Source organism: Erythrolamprus reginae, chromosome 4 (genome assembly GCF_031021105.1).
Source record: "Erythrolamprus reginae isolate rEryReg1 chromosome 4, rEryReg1.hap1, whole genome shotgun sequence".
NCBI lineage: Eukaryota > Metazoa > Chordata > Lepidosauria > Squamata > Dipsadidae > Erythrolamprus > Erythrolamprus reginae.
The window spans coordinates 20,942,834-20,959,158 of record NC_091953.1 but is presented as its reverse complement, the minus strand read 5'-3'; the positions used below and the strand labels follow the sequence as shown (position 1 = coordinate 20,959,158).

General features: G+C 39.1%; 1 protein-coding gene across 2 annotated transcripts in view; it reads left to right on the top strand.

Moving 5' to 3' along the window:
* Positions 1–14,003, top strand: part of RDX (radixin) — a 34,938-nt gene extending 20,935 nt beyond the window's left edge. For both annotated transcript variants that reach the window (XM_070749751.1, XM_070749752.1), the window contains exons 9-14: positions 12–175; positions 2,833–2,963; positions 4,995–5,155; positions 7,530–7,622; positions 9,330–9,581; positions 11,637–14,003. In XM_070749751.1, coding sequence (XP_070605852.1) covers positions 12–175; positions 2,833–2,963; positions 4,995–5,155; positions 7,530–7,622; positions 9,330–9,581; positions 11,637–11,801 — 966 coding nt within the window. In that variant the 3' untranslated portion in view covers positions 11,802–14,003. The remainder of the gene's footprint in view (positions 1–11; positions 176–2,832; positions 2,964–4,994; positions 5,156–7,529; positions 7,623–9,329; positions 9,582–11,636) is intronic.
* Positions 14,004–16,325: the final 2,322 nt, after the last annotated feature.

The following is a 16,325-nucleotide window of genomic DNA, read 5'->3' as shown; positions in this document are numbered from 1 at the left end:
ATTTTTATTAGGATTTTGTGTTTTATGCACCCCGTCTGAGAATTAATAAGCGGATATTGGCACTATGCATGGGAAACCATGAGCTATACATGAGAAGGAGAAAACCAGATACAATTGAAGTGCAACAAATGAAGGCCCAAGCTAGAGAAGAAAAACACCAAAAACAATTGGAGAGGTACAATATTTGCAATTAATCTTGGAGGTTGAGATTCTGGTAGAAAATTAGTTTGCTACCTATCGTGCTTTATCATGTCCTATACAGTATTCAGAAGAATTCCTTGAAGAAAAGTATTACTACGTGGAGAGACAGAATTATCTGAAAACAATGAGGGGCAATACTTATTAAACGGAGCTTATTACTGTAGTGTCTTAAATCTCTTATGCATTGTTTGTACCATTTAAAGCAATATTGTCAGACTGGGTACAGTGCTGAGTGATTTTTTTTGTCAGCAGTGTTTGTAGTGCTAGAGTTTACACTGTTAAAGACTCTAAAAATACGGTTCTCTAGGATTGTGGCCCAAGTCCAAGAAAGTACAGTGAGAACAGTTTGCTTATTTTAATTAGATTGCTGGAAGCCAGCATACTTTTGGGAAAAACAAAGTGCTTGTACTGACCTATTTACTCTATGTTCTCTTAGTTAACATCAGATTGTTATGTACTAGGTAGGCTGAATCTTAATATATATTGCTTTGATATTAAGGGAAGTTCTAGTAAGTGTCACTTTCATATTAGCCTTAGTTACTATAATTTGCCAGATTGAGCAATTACAATGAAAAACTTCTGTTTTCCCGTGGGAGATCAGTGATTGTTCTATTACACAGCAACAGTACTGCACAGTACAGTAATATTATAGTCCATGTTCAAAATTTGAACTTTCTTGTGCAGCATGCTAGAATTGTATTAATTGCATAGTAAACTCTTATTCAGTGGAATGAAGTATTTTTGCATTTGGTAGCTGGCTGAAATGTTTGGGACTTGGACCTTGTACAGTGGAACCCCGACATACGAGCTGCTCTACTTGCGAGCAGCTCGAGATAAGAGCTGGGAGGGGAGCGACATTTTTGTTCGTCTCCCGAGCTCACATCCGGGATACGAGCCGAGGAGCCGCGCCCCCCTGATGCTTTCGGCAACTTCCGAAGACGCTGGAAGGAAGGAAGGCAATCCAGCGCCCGGCTCCTCTCGGCTCGTATCCCGGCACTTGGTAAGCGGAGAGGTGTTCGCCTCCCCTGCCGCCCCACTCTGGGGGTCCTTGGCTTCTGCTTGGGGGTGAGTGAGAGAAAGGGGGGGAGAGAAAGAGATAGCAAGAGAGAGAAAGTGAGAAGAAGAGATGGAAAGAGGGGGAGAGAGAGAGAAAGAGAGAGGGGGGAGAGAAAGAGAGAGGGGGGAGAGAAAGAGAGAGGGAGAGAGAGAGAGGAGATAAAGGAAGAGGAGAGAGAGAAAGGAAGAGAAAGAAAGAAAGAGGGATAGAAAGAGAGAGAGAGTGAGAGATGCTCAGTGAGCCTTTCTTTGAAGTTGCCTTTCTTTCTTTCTTTCTTCACCGTGTGTCGGTGCGTCACGGCTCTCTCTCCATTCTTCTCTTTCCCCCTCTCGGGCTCCGAAAAACGGAGGAAACCCATGGAGATCCAGAGGGGAGGATGGGGCAGGAAAGAGTGCAGAAAAACGGAGGAAACCCATGGAGATCCAGAGGGGAGGATGGGGCAGGAAAGAGTGCAGAAAAACGGAGGAAACCCATGGAGATCCAGAGGGGAGAATGGGGCAGGAAAGAGTGCAGAAAAACGGAGGAAACCCATGGAGATCCAAAGGGGAGAATGGGGCAGGAAAGAGTGCAGAAAAACGGAGGAAAAAAGCGCTTTCCCAGGCAGCTGGCTTGCTGGCCGGGGAAGCAAGCGATCGGGGACTGCCTCGTTTCCTCTTCCCGCCGCCGCCGCATTCGGAGCCCGAGAGGGGGAAAGAGAAGAATGGAGAGAGAGCCGCGACGCACCGACACACGCGCGTCTCTCTCGCTATTCTTCTCTTTCCCTCTCTCGGGCTCCGAATGCGGTGGCGGCGGGAAGAGGAAACGAGGCAGTCCCGGATCGCTTGCTTCCCCGGCCAGCAAGCCGGCTGCCTGGGAAAGCGCTGCTTTCCCAGGCAGCCGGCTTGCTGGCCGGGGAAGCAAGCGATCCAGGACTGCCTTGTTTCCTCTTCCCGCTGCCGCATTCGGAGCCCGAGAGGGGGAAAGAGAAGAATGGAGAGAGAGCCGCGCGCCGGAGGCGGACGCCGCTGCCGCCTCAACAGCAGCCATGGGAGGGGAGTCGCAATCACACCGATGGTGGGGTTTGCCCCCTTTCCCCCGCCCGCTCCTTTCCCCCCTTTGCTTGGAAGCTGGCTGCTGGGAAGCCCCCCCCCCCTGCCCGGCTGTCACCTTTTAAAACAGCCCCCGGGCTGTTTTAAAAGGTGACAGCCGGGCGGCAGCGGGTTTTTTTGTTGTTTAACGGATTAATTGACTTTACATTGTTTCCTATGGGAAACAATGTTTCGTCATACGAGCTTTCCGACTTACGAGCCTCCTTCCGGCACCAATTAATCTCGTAAGTCGGGGTTCTACTGTATTTTAAAAAACAGCATATGGTTACTCACTATTGTGAGAAATATCAGCCAAATGTTATACATTTTAAATGCAACAACATGAGCATTTTAAAACCTGTTTTTCCCCCTGCAAGTAGGTTTTTATCAATAGATCATTTAGCATATGTTAGAATAAATTTTGTGGAGTAAATTGATTTATTTGGGGGGGGGGAGATGAATACTGTTTTTTCAGATATTTTATTGTTACTTATCTCATTTTTTTAGAGCCCAACTAGAGAATGAAAAAAAGAAAAGAGAAATAGCCGAAAAAGAAAAGGAAAGAATAGAGCGTGAAAAAGAAGAATTGATAGAACGACTAAGACAGATAGAAGAACAGACAATGAAGGCCCAAAAAGGTGAAGATCTTTTATGTATTAATGACAGGACATTATATTATGATTTGAAAAGCTGTTACATGTTACATGTCTTCTAAAAACATGTATTATTAAGTGAAATAAATATTAGCCAATATTATAAAAATATTTATTCTGCTTTCTTGCAATTTTTATCTGTTTTAATGGCTTGCCTTAAGACACTAGAAAGCAACAATTCCCCTAACTGCTGCATAGGAACTGACGGTGTGCTGTGAGAAATAAACAACATGATTAGTGGCCCTTGGCAACTCGGCATACCCACCCACAGAAGACAAATGCAAACCCTACTTTGTAACTTATTGGCAAATTCTGGGTTTGTTCCAACCAGTTGGGGAATCAGGCTAAAGTACATATTTTGCATAAATCAGACTGGAATGCTTGGAATAATCATTAAGAGCTAAATATCTAATAATGTATAGATTAGATACATAGATGGGGAAAATTCCCTGTTCTTAAAGTCTTGCCAAGGAATTTTGAATTTTTTTAAAAAATTGCAAGTATGACCTGAGGACTTTAAAATTAGATGAAGTATTTAAAATACTTACATTAAAATATTTGCAATTCATTGCAGCATATCAAATGAGATAGCTTGTCCGTTTAGGCCAGGTTTGTCCCCTTTTGCTTGGCATTCCAGGATTTGGGCAAATGAGTTTTTCATTGCTTAATAGAGTATATATTGCTTTTAACTGAAGGTGCAGGGTGTTGTGCCTGAATTCTGCCATGGTGCATAGCATAAACATTACAATAGAGCAATGGTAATCAACCTGTGGTCCTGGGAGCCCTGAGGGACCATGACATCAGGGGGATCCACAAAGGCTTGAAGAAACATTATTATTTAAATCAAGTTAAGTCTTGGTGGTCTATGACCATAGTCCCTGGCCACAAAAGGTGTTTAAAGGGGGTCCGTGGTGAAGAAAAGATTGGCAAAGTGTTTTTCACTTTCTGTAATACCGGGAGTGTTTTAGGGGTGGGTTCCTCTTACCGCCCTACCGGCGGTAATGTGTGCATACTGCCTTCATGCAATTTTGCTTCCGCGCATGCGCAGAGGGATGATTTTCCTTCTGTGAATGCTCAGAGAGCAAAAATATCACTAAAAATTAGCACTGGAGTCATCGCGTGCAAATTGTGTAATCGGCAGGCCACTGCCGGAGTGGCGTACCGGACCGGTAGGAACCTACCTCTGGAGTGTTTGCCTTTCCAATGGAATATTCAGATACTTAGTGGACTTGGGTGCAAATCTAGGTAGCGATACTATATAGCCTTTCTTCTAGTTCTGAAATTCTAATTAAAAACATATTTGTTTCAGAAAAAGCAAGCTCATTGGGTAAAATTGAGAAAACATTGGAATTGGTTCTTTAAAAAAAAAAAAAAAGACAAAACAAAACACCAACAAACATAAAACTCTTGCCGTCCCGCTCTTATCAGAAGTTTCTGCAGTAAAATTTATACATGCATTTTCATGCAAAGATACATATTCTTATATTCCTTATGACATCTTTCTCTCTAATTCTTTCATATTTAACATTCTAATACTATTTACTATTAGCTATTTTCACATTTATGACTATTTATTATTTACTTATTTATAATTTATTTGTTCATTATTCCCAGAATTTATATTCTACTTCTTCTTGTCCTCTCAAGAATTTCAAGAATTGGTTCTTTAAATGTAAAACTGACAGGACCTCTAGTGGAAACAATTTCTACCTGATGGCTTCATCTTAGACAGCTTTATTTTCCTGATTAAAACTACCAGCAAGGCCAGCAGTAGTTTTTGTAGGCATTATTTAATTCTGTATTGATTGATTGATTGATTGATTGATTGATTGATTGGATTTGTATGCTGCCCCTCTCCGGAGACTTGGGGCGGCTAACAGCAACAATAAAGCAGTGTACAATAGTAGTCGGATGTTAGAAATAATTCAAAGCCCATTAATATATTTTTTTAAAAATTGTATTCTGGACTGCTAAAACTTGATTTTTATTTCTCTGACATAATGAATATATATACAGAACTGGAAGAGCAGACAAGAAGAGCTCTAGAGCTAGACCAGGAACGAAAAAAAGCAAAAGAGGAAGCCGAACGCTTGGAAAAAGAAAGAAGATCTGCTGAGGAGGCAAAATCTGCTCTGGCAAAACAGGCAGCAGATCAGATGAAGAATCAGGAACAACTAGTAAGACTTCTCCTACAAAGCTGTGTTAGATTGGATTAGAATGTGTTGTTATCATTGTGTTACGTGGCACAATGGTTAGAATTCAGTATTGCAGGCTGACTCTGCCTACTGCCAGGAGTTTAATCCTGACCAGCTCAAGGTTGACTCAGCCTTCTGTCCTTCTGAGCTCTGTAAAATGAGGACCTAGATTGTTGGGGGCAATATGCTGACTAAACCGGTTAGAGCGGTGGTTCTCAACCTGGGGGTCGGGACCCCTTTGGGGGTCGAAACAGCCGTTTCACAGGGGTAGCCTAAAACCATGGAAAAATGCAAATTTCCCATGGCGTTAGGAACTAAAGCTTCTGAATCAGAACACCAAATACAAGCTGAATAAATAAGACCTTGCACTCTGTTAAAACCCTCACTCTGTTAAAAACCTTGGAATACTCATATCAAATGACGTAAGTGCCAAAGCCCACTTGCAACAACATCGCCAAAAAGGCTTCAAGAGTTGTTAACCTAATCCTACGTAGTTTCTGCTCCGGTAATCTCACACTATTAACCAGAGCATATAAAACTTCTGCCAGACCCATCCTTGAATACAGTTCATCTGTCTGGAACCCGCACCACATTTCGGACATAAACACTAGAGAAAATGTCCAGAGATACTTTACTAGAAGAACCCTACACTCCTCCACCCGTAACAGAATACCCTAAGCAACTAGATTTATAATTCTAGGTTTAGAACTACGTTGTCTTAAACATGACCTATGCATAGCCCATAAAATCATTTGCTACACTGTTTTTCCTGTCAACGACTACTTCAGCTTCAACCACAACAACACTCGAGCACACAACAGATACAAACTTAAAGTAAACCACTCTAAACTTGACTGCAGGAAATACAATTTTAGTAACTGAGTAGTTGATGCATGGAACTCACTGCCAGACTCTGTAGTATCATCATCTAACTCCCCAAACTTTACCCTTAGACTATCCACTGTTGACCTTTCCCGATTCCTAAGAGGTCAGTAAGGGGTGTGCATAAGTGCACCAGAGTGCCCTCCGTTCCCTGTCCTAATGTTTCTCTTTTACTAGTATCATGTTTATAAATATTATATCTTTGTATACCACCAATACGTACATGACAAAACAAACAAAATACAATAAAATAAAAATTGCCTTGGAACATATTTTTGCAATCTGACCAATCAGGCACTACCAGTGAGGGTGTCTGATCTTCCTGCCAATCATCTTAAAGTTCTGTTGGGAGAATTGGCGCTAGACTTATGATTGGGGGTGGGTGGGTCACCACTGGTTTAGATAGGGTACAAAAGCATAGTGAAGCTGCATATGAGCCTTAAGTGCTTTTGCTATTGCTATTGCTATTGTCATAGGAATGTTAAAATCAGAGAGGAAAGATCACCTTGGGGAATCTAGGGTGGACAATGCATTAAATTGGTGACAGGTAAAGGGTGCCACAGGAGCCAAAAATATTACAAGGAAAGACACTCCTATGTTCAGCATTGTTGTGTTTCAACCACTTGAGCTCAGTCTCAGCCCCTGGACAGCATGCCCCCAGAGGTCCTGGTGTTGGGCTACTGCTGGTGAATGCCATATTGGTCAATAATAAGGCTTCCTTTATTCAAGACCTCATTGAGCAGGAGGAATAAATCCCATGATTTAACTAATTAGTTGATTGACTAATCATATGAGGAGAATAACTTTCTATTTTATGTTATACTAGTATATTAGTGGAATGCTATTTCCAAGACAGATTTCTGCCTCCTTTTTTTAAAAAGTCAAACATTCTAAACAGCTTTGTACTTTAATGGTTTTATCTTTATGATATCTCTATTTGAAACATCTGGTTCCCATTTAATGGGATAATTTTAATAAAATATGGTGCTTTTTATATTGGGGTTGTTTTGCTTTGTTTGAAGCATAATTGGGGTTATGACTCCAATGAGAAAACATCTCATTCTTTTTTGAAAACATATATAAGGACTGCATGGCAAATATTTTGTGAGTCAGTGCAAGGCAAATACTTTTTAAATTATCTTGAACCTTTTACTTCACTATTTATGACTACATGCATCTGTCTCTTGGAAAATACAATTATGGGAATTATTTCTTTTAGTTGCTGGTATGTGTTCATATAGCAGCTCTGTATTTTAAACTATGTTTTATGGATGTTCTTAGTCGTTACTGGATTTTTGCTGGATTTTATTGTGTGACTTTGAATATAGTTTTGTCACTTAGAGTTAGTTGAATAAATAAGTTGAAGTTCACAAGTTGAATAAAATTGTAATGCCAAAATTATGAATGCTTTTGTATTTTATATGCTTTTATGAAATTGTTCAGAAAGTTAAAAAAAACTTTTCTTACTTCATAGGCAGCCGAACTTGCTGAATTTACTGCAAAGATTGCACTTTTGGAGGAAGCCAAGAAAAGGAAGGAAGAAGAAGCTTCAGAATGGCAACATAAAGTAATTCTTTTGTAAATTATTGCTAGATTTTTTAAAATACTAAAATATTATAAAATAAAATAAAGTTTATTAATTAACAAAGGGTAAGTGGGGGGAGGAGGAGGGGGTACATAAATTCAAAAAGGGGTAAGGGTATTTATTACATGGTATTGTATTTCAAAATATATATCCTACATTGTAACAAAAATTCAGTGTTCACATTTGTATCTTTTTACTATCAATAATTCATTTACCTATATAATCATGTTAATTAGAACCTATAAGGATAGTAAAGGGTAGTAGGGACAGTAAGAGGCGTATTTGTAGAAAAGTAAGTAGAAAAGTAGGATTAAGATTGTATAAAGTATTTAGGAAAAGAAAAGTATAAGGAGTAAAAAAAATTAAATAAATAAGGGAGGGTGGAGGGGAAGATCTGCCTGAGTAGCAGAAGTTATCAGGAGATACGACAAGGTGTAATGATATATTATTGGGTGTAATATATCAATAATGGGTGTAATATATCAATAATTGGGTGTAATATATCAATAATGAAAAAAGAAAGTGGAAAAGAAGAAAAAATATATATCTATGTAGTAAATATTGAAAAAGAAAAATGGTATAGCTTGGTTAATATGAAATAAAATAAATAATTAAATTGTAATATTATAGTGGAAATCATTGTTTAATTAAGTTTAAAAAACAGGTAAAAAGAGTAATGTTGTTGAAATCAGTTTCTGATCAAATTTTTATTTTTATTTATTTATTTATTTATTTATTTATTTTAACTGTCGTTATTGAAATTGTTTTATTAATCTTATCTCTCAACGTTTTGAATTCAAAACACCATTGATTAATAAAACAATTTCAAATATTATAAATTCTTATGTTGGTGTCCCCAAATTTTTAACACTGTTTTTCAAGTTTGGTCTGCTGAAAAATGTATTTTTAAGTCTTCTGGAGCCTTATTGTATATTGATACTATCCCATCCTCATCGGAACAACAACACCACATTTATTTTTGCCCATTTCCTTTTTCTCAGGTAGAAAAAGTATGATTCGATACAGTATATATGTAGGTCTGTCAATCATTTATCCCCAAAACATAGAAACATAGAAGTCTGACGGCAGAAAAAGACCTCATGGTCTAGCTATTCTGCCCTTATACTATTTTCTGTATTTTATGTTAGTCTGGATATATGTTTATCCCAGGCATGTTTAAATTCAGTTACTGTGGATTTATCTACCACGTCTGCTGGAAGTTTGTTCAAAGGATCGGCTACTCTTTCAGTAAAATAATATTTTCTCATGTTGTTTCTGATCTTTTCCCCAACTAACTTCAGACGGTGTCCCCTTGTTCTTGTGTTCACTTTCCTATTAAAAACACTTCCCTCCTGGACCTTATTTAACCCTTTAACATATTTAAATGTTTTGATCATGTCCCCCTCTTTTCCTTCTGTCCTCCAGACTATACAGATTGAGTTCATTAAGTCTTTCCTGATACATTTTATACTTAAGACCTTCCACCATTCTTGTAGCCCGTCTTTGGACCCGTTCAATTTTTTCAATATCTTTTTGTAGGTGAAGTCTCCAGAACTGAACACAGTATTCCAAACTATTTATATAAATATATATAAATTGACACAATCTAATTCCCTCCAAATTAATTAAAAACCTTTTCGCTTCCTCTGGTTTATGACTATTAAAGTTTTTTTATTTGCAACTTGTTAGGCTTTTTCAGCTCAAGAAGATCTGGAAAAGACCAAAGAAGAATTGAAAACTGTAATGTCAGCTCCGCCTCCGCCCCCACCGCCGCCACCCCCACCAGTAATTCCTCCCACAGATAATGAACACGATGAACAGGATGAGCATAATGCTGAAGCGAGTGCTGAACTGGCTTCTGAAGGTATCATGAATCACAGAAGTGAGGAAGAACGTATTACAGAATCACAGAAGAATGAACGCGTAAAGAAACAACTTCAGGTAAACAACCCTGATAGAAACCTGTCATATAAGCTGAAAACCAAGGACTTCTTAAGGATTGAGTTTAGCCTCCTAGCAGGAGCCTTTTCTTTATATTGATGTTCTTCTGGATATCTCCCCCTTAGAATATGAAACTTGATGGGGCATGAAATGTTCTTGGTCAATATGGGACACATAGTTGTGTTGATTTCAGTTCCCATACTCAGCAGCCAAGCGGGTACATCTAGAATAACACCAGGCTGTTGAAGTCTCCTGATTCTTCTACTCCCACAAACTCTGAAAATTATAAGTTTTATTGGTGCTCTTGAAATAGTCTATTGGGCTAAGCTTCCTTTCAATAATAGATATAATAGAGGTAAAGGAAGTGTTTGCTTTTTTAAAAAAACATTAAAACTGGTAAAGTAGGATTCCTGACAATATTGTGCTAGGAATAAGCAGTTTGAACTACAAAAATTTACATTCAATGCAGTTCAACAGGTAAAGTAAGAACAAATAAAATGCCTCTGCTTTCCAGCCTGTATCAACTTAGCAATGGACTTGGCAACTTCTTGGCATATAAATAATCTCATTTATATCCCTCTTTTTAACACATTTTTAAACTCAATCCTTAAGAAGTCTCCTTCCCCCAACTATGTGAAGGAATAATTGTACAAATATTGCTAAAACAAATAAAGGGAACACTTAAGCAACACAATATAACTCCAAGCAAATCAGACTTATGTGAAATTAAACTGTCCACTTAGGAAGCGGAGTCTGCGGAGAGGAGCGGCATACAAATCCAATAAATAATAATAATAATAATAAAGCAACACTGATTGACAATCAATTTCACATACTGTTGTGCACACTCAACTTTGTACAGAACAAAGTATTCAATGAGAATATTTCGTTCATTCAGCTTTAGGCTGTGTTATTTGAGTGTCCCCTTTATTTTTTTGAGCAGTATATAAATTTTGGAAACTGGAGCACAGTTCCAACTATTTTCAAATAAATACATTAGACCGGGGGTGTCAAGCTCAAGGCCCAGGGTCTGGATCTAGCCGGTAGGGTGCTTAGATCTGGCCTGAAGGTCTGCTCTAGAAAAAGCAAGGGCCCACATGTGGCCCTCCCAAGCTCTGTTTTCACTGGCAGAGAGAGACAGAGGCCGTCGTGGCTGAAAACTGAGCTCTGGAGCCTGTTTTCGCTGGCAGAGCACTTGGGCCACCCCTCCTTACTCGAGTGACATCAAGCTAGCCATGCCCACCCTGGCCACGCCCACCCCGGTCCCTGAGGTCAAACATAACCCTGATGTGGCCCTCAATGAAATAGAGTTTGGCACCCCTGTATTAGACTAATTGTGAGACATCCTGTATTTTTAAAACACTGGTAACAAAATATGTTGTCATTCATCTCTTAAGGCTACATATCTACTTTAATGACATTCCTTTGTTTTTTCTATAAACTTTCTTTAATTACAGGACTAAAATAAGTTAGTCTTGTGTAGTAGATACAGTGATACCTTGTCTTACAGACTTAATTGGTTCCGGGACAAGGTTCTTAAGGTGAAAAGTTTGTAAGATGAAACAATGTTTCCCATAGGAATCAATAGAAAAGCTATTAATGCGTGCAAGCCCAAATTTCACCCCTTTTGCCAGCCAAAGCGCCCGTTTTGGCGCTCCTGTGATTCCCCTGAGGGTCCCCTCCATGGGAAACCCCACCTCCAGACTTCCGTTGCCAGCGAAGCACCTGTTTTTTGCACTGCTGCAGCATCACAAAAACACAGAAGTCTGGAGGTGGGGTTTCCCATGGAGGGGAGCCTCAGGGGAATCCCAGCAGCACAAAAATGGGTGCTTCGCTGGCAACGGAAGTCCAGAGGTGGGGCATCCCAGCGGTGGCGGTGGGTTTGTAAGGTGAAAATAGTTTGTAAGAAGAGGCAAAAAAAATCTTAAACCCCAGGTTTTTATCTCGAAATGTTTGTATGATGAGGCGTTTGTAAGATGAGGTATCACTGTAGTTGAATTTGATGGGTAGAAATGTTATGGCGATATGTAACCCCTCAATGCTTGTATTGAATAGGCTCTCAGTTCTGAATTGGCCCAAGCCAGAGATGAAAGTAAGAAAACCCAGAATGATGTACTTCATGCTGAAAATGTTAAAGCAGGCCGTGATAAATACAAGACTCTTCGACAGATACGCCAAGGCAATACAAAGCAGCGGATTGATGAGTTTGAAGCAATGTGAGAGCCATTTCTTTGCATGTATGTTCTCCATTAAAGTTGAACCACCAGCAGAGAAATACAGGCCTTTCCACAGATGAAAGGATCACACCTCACCTTGCCAAAGCACTTATACCAGTTTGTGGTTAAAACATATTTCCAAAAAAAAAAAAAAAGTTCAACAATAAGGCAGTCGATCAGCTGTGACTCTCTGGAGGTGATTGAGAAGGTTTCCATGGTTTTATATTTTCATGCTTTCTCCTTTGAAGGAACAGCAACCTCATGGTAGCAAATCTGTTAATTCAAATATTGATAATTTACCTTACAACGGATTTCATTTTTGGCATTTGTGCACTTTGGCTTGTTTGTTTTCGTTTAGCAAATTGGTGAGGATTTTGATATTGCTAATTCTTAAGGGCTTCCCTTTGTAGGTTAGAATTCTGTTTCATGTCCTGTCATCATTGATGGTTTTCTTTGCCTGCCTATTCACAAAGGTCTAGATGGGAGGTGGCTGTTCCCACACTTTTTTCATTCATATATATGTTACATATGTATATATGAACATTGCCTGTAGTCTTTTACTTGTTAAGTCTGTTACACCAAAAGTTTTTAGCTCTTTGAATAAAAGCAGGGAACATTCTTCACCCCAACCCTTGCATTCATTGGATGTCATTACAAATTGTAGTGTGGAAGACCTGGATCTTTCTGATAAGGGAGCATATGGAAACATCAGTCCCAAGAAGGGGACAGAAGCCTACCTCACTGTAATAAACATGATGACTGGTCCTTGAAGCACCACATTGGGATGCTACCAGTGTGAAACTATGTCCTGCATAGCTAAACACTACAAGAATCTAGGAGCCTTTATTCTTTAATATTTTGTTATATTACAGGTAGATTTATAGTATTCAAGAAGTGTTCAGCTGCCTTTTTGACAAGTTAAATTTTGAATCATGTATTTTTAATTTTAACCTGTCACTGGTATGTTATCCAATAAGAGGTGTGAAATGTTTGGTTATGTTTTCTGAGTACCTTTGTACTAAATTAAGAATTGCAAAAGATTTAATGAAGTCAGTGCGTAAAACAATGCTCTCTTGCGCTCAGTTGTAGGGCCCACTTGCACATTCTTCCCATTCCTTCCACGTTGATTCTGAGACTATGCTTTGTGTTTTCAGAGAACATAATCACAGGAATTGTGGCACAGTTGTGGTAGAATGAGGTATGAGCAGATCTTTAGGCTGAAAGTTCAACATGCACTCAAAGAATATTGAACATGTGTGTTGGAATCAACATGAATTACTCTTACCTACAGAATGACTAATTAAAATTGGCACCTTGTGTTTGAATACCATATTTGTGGAAGTGACACTGAAATTATTTACCATATTTAGTGAACTTTAAGAGTTGGGAGAAAGAAGTCCTGCTTTCTCTGAGGATGGTTCAGCTCTGTTATGTTTGGTATTATGCACTCAACTTTATACTTATCTATGAAAATTGCCATTTTATTAATCATTCATGCACAAGTCCATTAGAAACCCCACTGAAAGTTAGGGGTTTCCCCCCCCGAATCAAAAAGAAGATACTGTGAAAGCTACACACATAACCCATTATTTTATAGAAGAATGATAGCTGAGCAATTTTGCATAGACTGGTGTGCAAATATTGTGCATGTGCTCAAACGTATGGTTGCCCTGGATACTTCTGCTTCCACCTGCAGGATTGGGCAAATGCCTTGCATCTTTTCATGCAGTGAATTCTGAGATATGGATTTCTAAAGTGTTCAATACTTTTGCCATAACAGGTGGAATGTTGAATATGATTCTTCCCTGAAATAGCTACACATGCATTGCCATGTTAATCTATTACTATGGAAGAAGGGGAAAGAGAAGTTACCAGTGAGATTTGCTGTTCATAATCTAGTGTATAGTTTAGTATTTAAATGGATCTAATCCGTTTATAAAACTGTGAATATTTTTCTAGGAATTGACTTCTGTAATAAGGCTTTTCACCATGTCTAAATTGGTGGTAATGGATTGACACCTGCTGTTGGGGGAACACACTAATTCATGTCGAGGCATTCAGGAAATACCTGATGAAGATATTTTCGTATGCTTCCCCTCCTCCTCTCTTTAGCATCATGTTTTGTCTTGTAAAATTAAGCTATAGTTATTATCATCTATTATTTTGAATAACATTCATTGGCTAACAATAAAGAGAATACAGCTAATTTTTGTGAGGTTCATTGTGGTCATTTATCATTCCTGACAAAATTGTAATTTTCTTAGGTCTAAGAAAAAATTGCAAGAAAACATGTGATCAATTCACTTTATAATACAATAAAATATGAGATTAAGGAGGGAGAGGGACATTGCATTGGATTGCAATGAAAAGTAATCATTTTGGAATGGACAAAAGGCTATTATAAATGTTTTAAAATTGTTTTCTTTCTGAGTTTCATGACCTAACTTAAGATGGTTTATGTAGATAAATTTGAATTTGGGGCATGTTGGTATCTGATCCAGACTTGGCATATGGAGTTGCATAAATAGGGTAAAATATCAATGTCTGAGCCAATTTAGAAGGAAATTCACTTCAATCTCAGTATTTATACCTAAAAAGTAATTTAATTTTTAATTTCAAAGCTTCCTAGTTTTGTAAAACTGACAATATAAAGGTTTTTTTTCATGGAAACTGATTTGTGTTTATCAGTATAACCTGCTTAAAATAATTTGTATCACAAATTTTCTGCTGTAATAAAAAATTTATAGACATTCCATGCAGATGAATTGATCTTATATTCCAATTTTGTAAGTTGGCAGGTAGGACAAATCACATTATAAATATTTTGGATGATCTTAAGCAGACAGGCTGAAATTAAATCAGGATTACTAGGAGGCTAAAATAGCTTGAGAGCTTTTCAAGTGAATGTTGACATTTTTGTTAGGATTTCACATACAGATAGGCTGTGCCTACATGATAAACTTATTTTGGGTAGGCAAAGTCATAATATATTTATTAGATTTAAATCTGCTTCTAAAAATTGGCAATTCTTGGCAATTCACAACCATAAAAAGATATGTATCATAAAATGTCCATGGTATGACTTAAATCTTTAAATTAAATCCTAAAATTGATGGAATCAGGCAAATTCCAAAACGAGGGCCATTATATTTCTCAGAGATATTGCTACAGAGCTGCTCAATGGACAAAGTTGCTTGGGCTCAGGCTCAGCTTGTTTCATTCTAGATCCTGACAGCTACCAAAGTCTGCATCCCATTACTACATATCCACAGCTGTTAGTAATAGATTTGGCAAGGGGGGGGGGAGGGAGTTGGCTTTGCACATTGTGCAAATTCAGCCTATTTGCTACTGGATACAGTTAAAGGTTAATATTGCTTAATATCAGTTGGTCACCGAGAATCAATATGCAATTGTGGGATGTAAATGTGGGATATGCATAAAAAAGATTTTAAGCATGTTTTGTGAACTCAGTCACAAAGAAGTTATCAAAGCAGTTTCCAGGCTGCTCTCCATAATCCTTTAGGATTTGATTTGTTGGCTATTTATTTATTTATTTATTGAATGTATATGCTGCCCCTCTCTGAGACGACACTGTTAGAAGTTGTATGGCAGTGATAGTGAAACTACGTTACCCATGCCACAGGTGACACTCAGAGTCATATCAGCTGGCGCACGAGCTGTTGCTCTAGCTCAGCTCCAACACACATGTGCATATTGGCCAGCTGATTTTCAGTTTGCATGGAGGCTCTGGGAGGGTGTTTTCAGCTTCTGGAGGGCCTCCGGGGAGATGGGGAGGGGTTTTTTGCCCTCCCCAGGTTCCAGGGAAGCGTCTGGGGCCTCTGGAGGGTGAAAAACGGGCCTACCAGGCCCACAGGAAGTTGAGAAATGGGGAATTTCAGCCTTCAGATGGCCTCGGGGGGGGGCAGTGGGAGGTCATTTTCACCCCTTCCCCATGCATTGAATTTTGGGTGTGGGCACTCATGCATGCGAGATAGCGCACGCACGCCCACTTTTGGCATCCGAAGGAAAAAAGGTTTGCCATCCCTGTTGTATGGAATTCAGTGGTACCAGTCTGCTGATGGTATCAAACTCCAACAAAATCTGAAGAAGCTATTTCAAGGCAGTGCCTTGTGAGAGCAGAAAACTGGGTTAAGGTGAAACAGCTTTACAGCTCTTCAACTTGTTGAAAGGTAGATCAGGGGGCGGAAAAGGCATTACAATTCCCTTGAAAATTCCCAACTTGAAACTTGATTATGTTCTTGTATTCAATCCAATTCTAGATATAGCCAGGATGTATCAGTACCAGTGAAATTAAGTCTCTCTCCCTATCCCCATCCCACACATACACACCAGGGATGGGTTCCACTTACCTTTGCTACCAGTTTGCAGCATGCAATTTTGCTTCCGCGCATGCTCAATAGCGGGATTCAGCCCGAAACAACCCAGGGGTTGGCCGGGAGGGCTCTTTTTCAAGCAGCAGAAAAGGAGAAGCCATCCAAACAGGGAAAATTCACTAAAATGTTTGTAA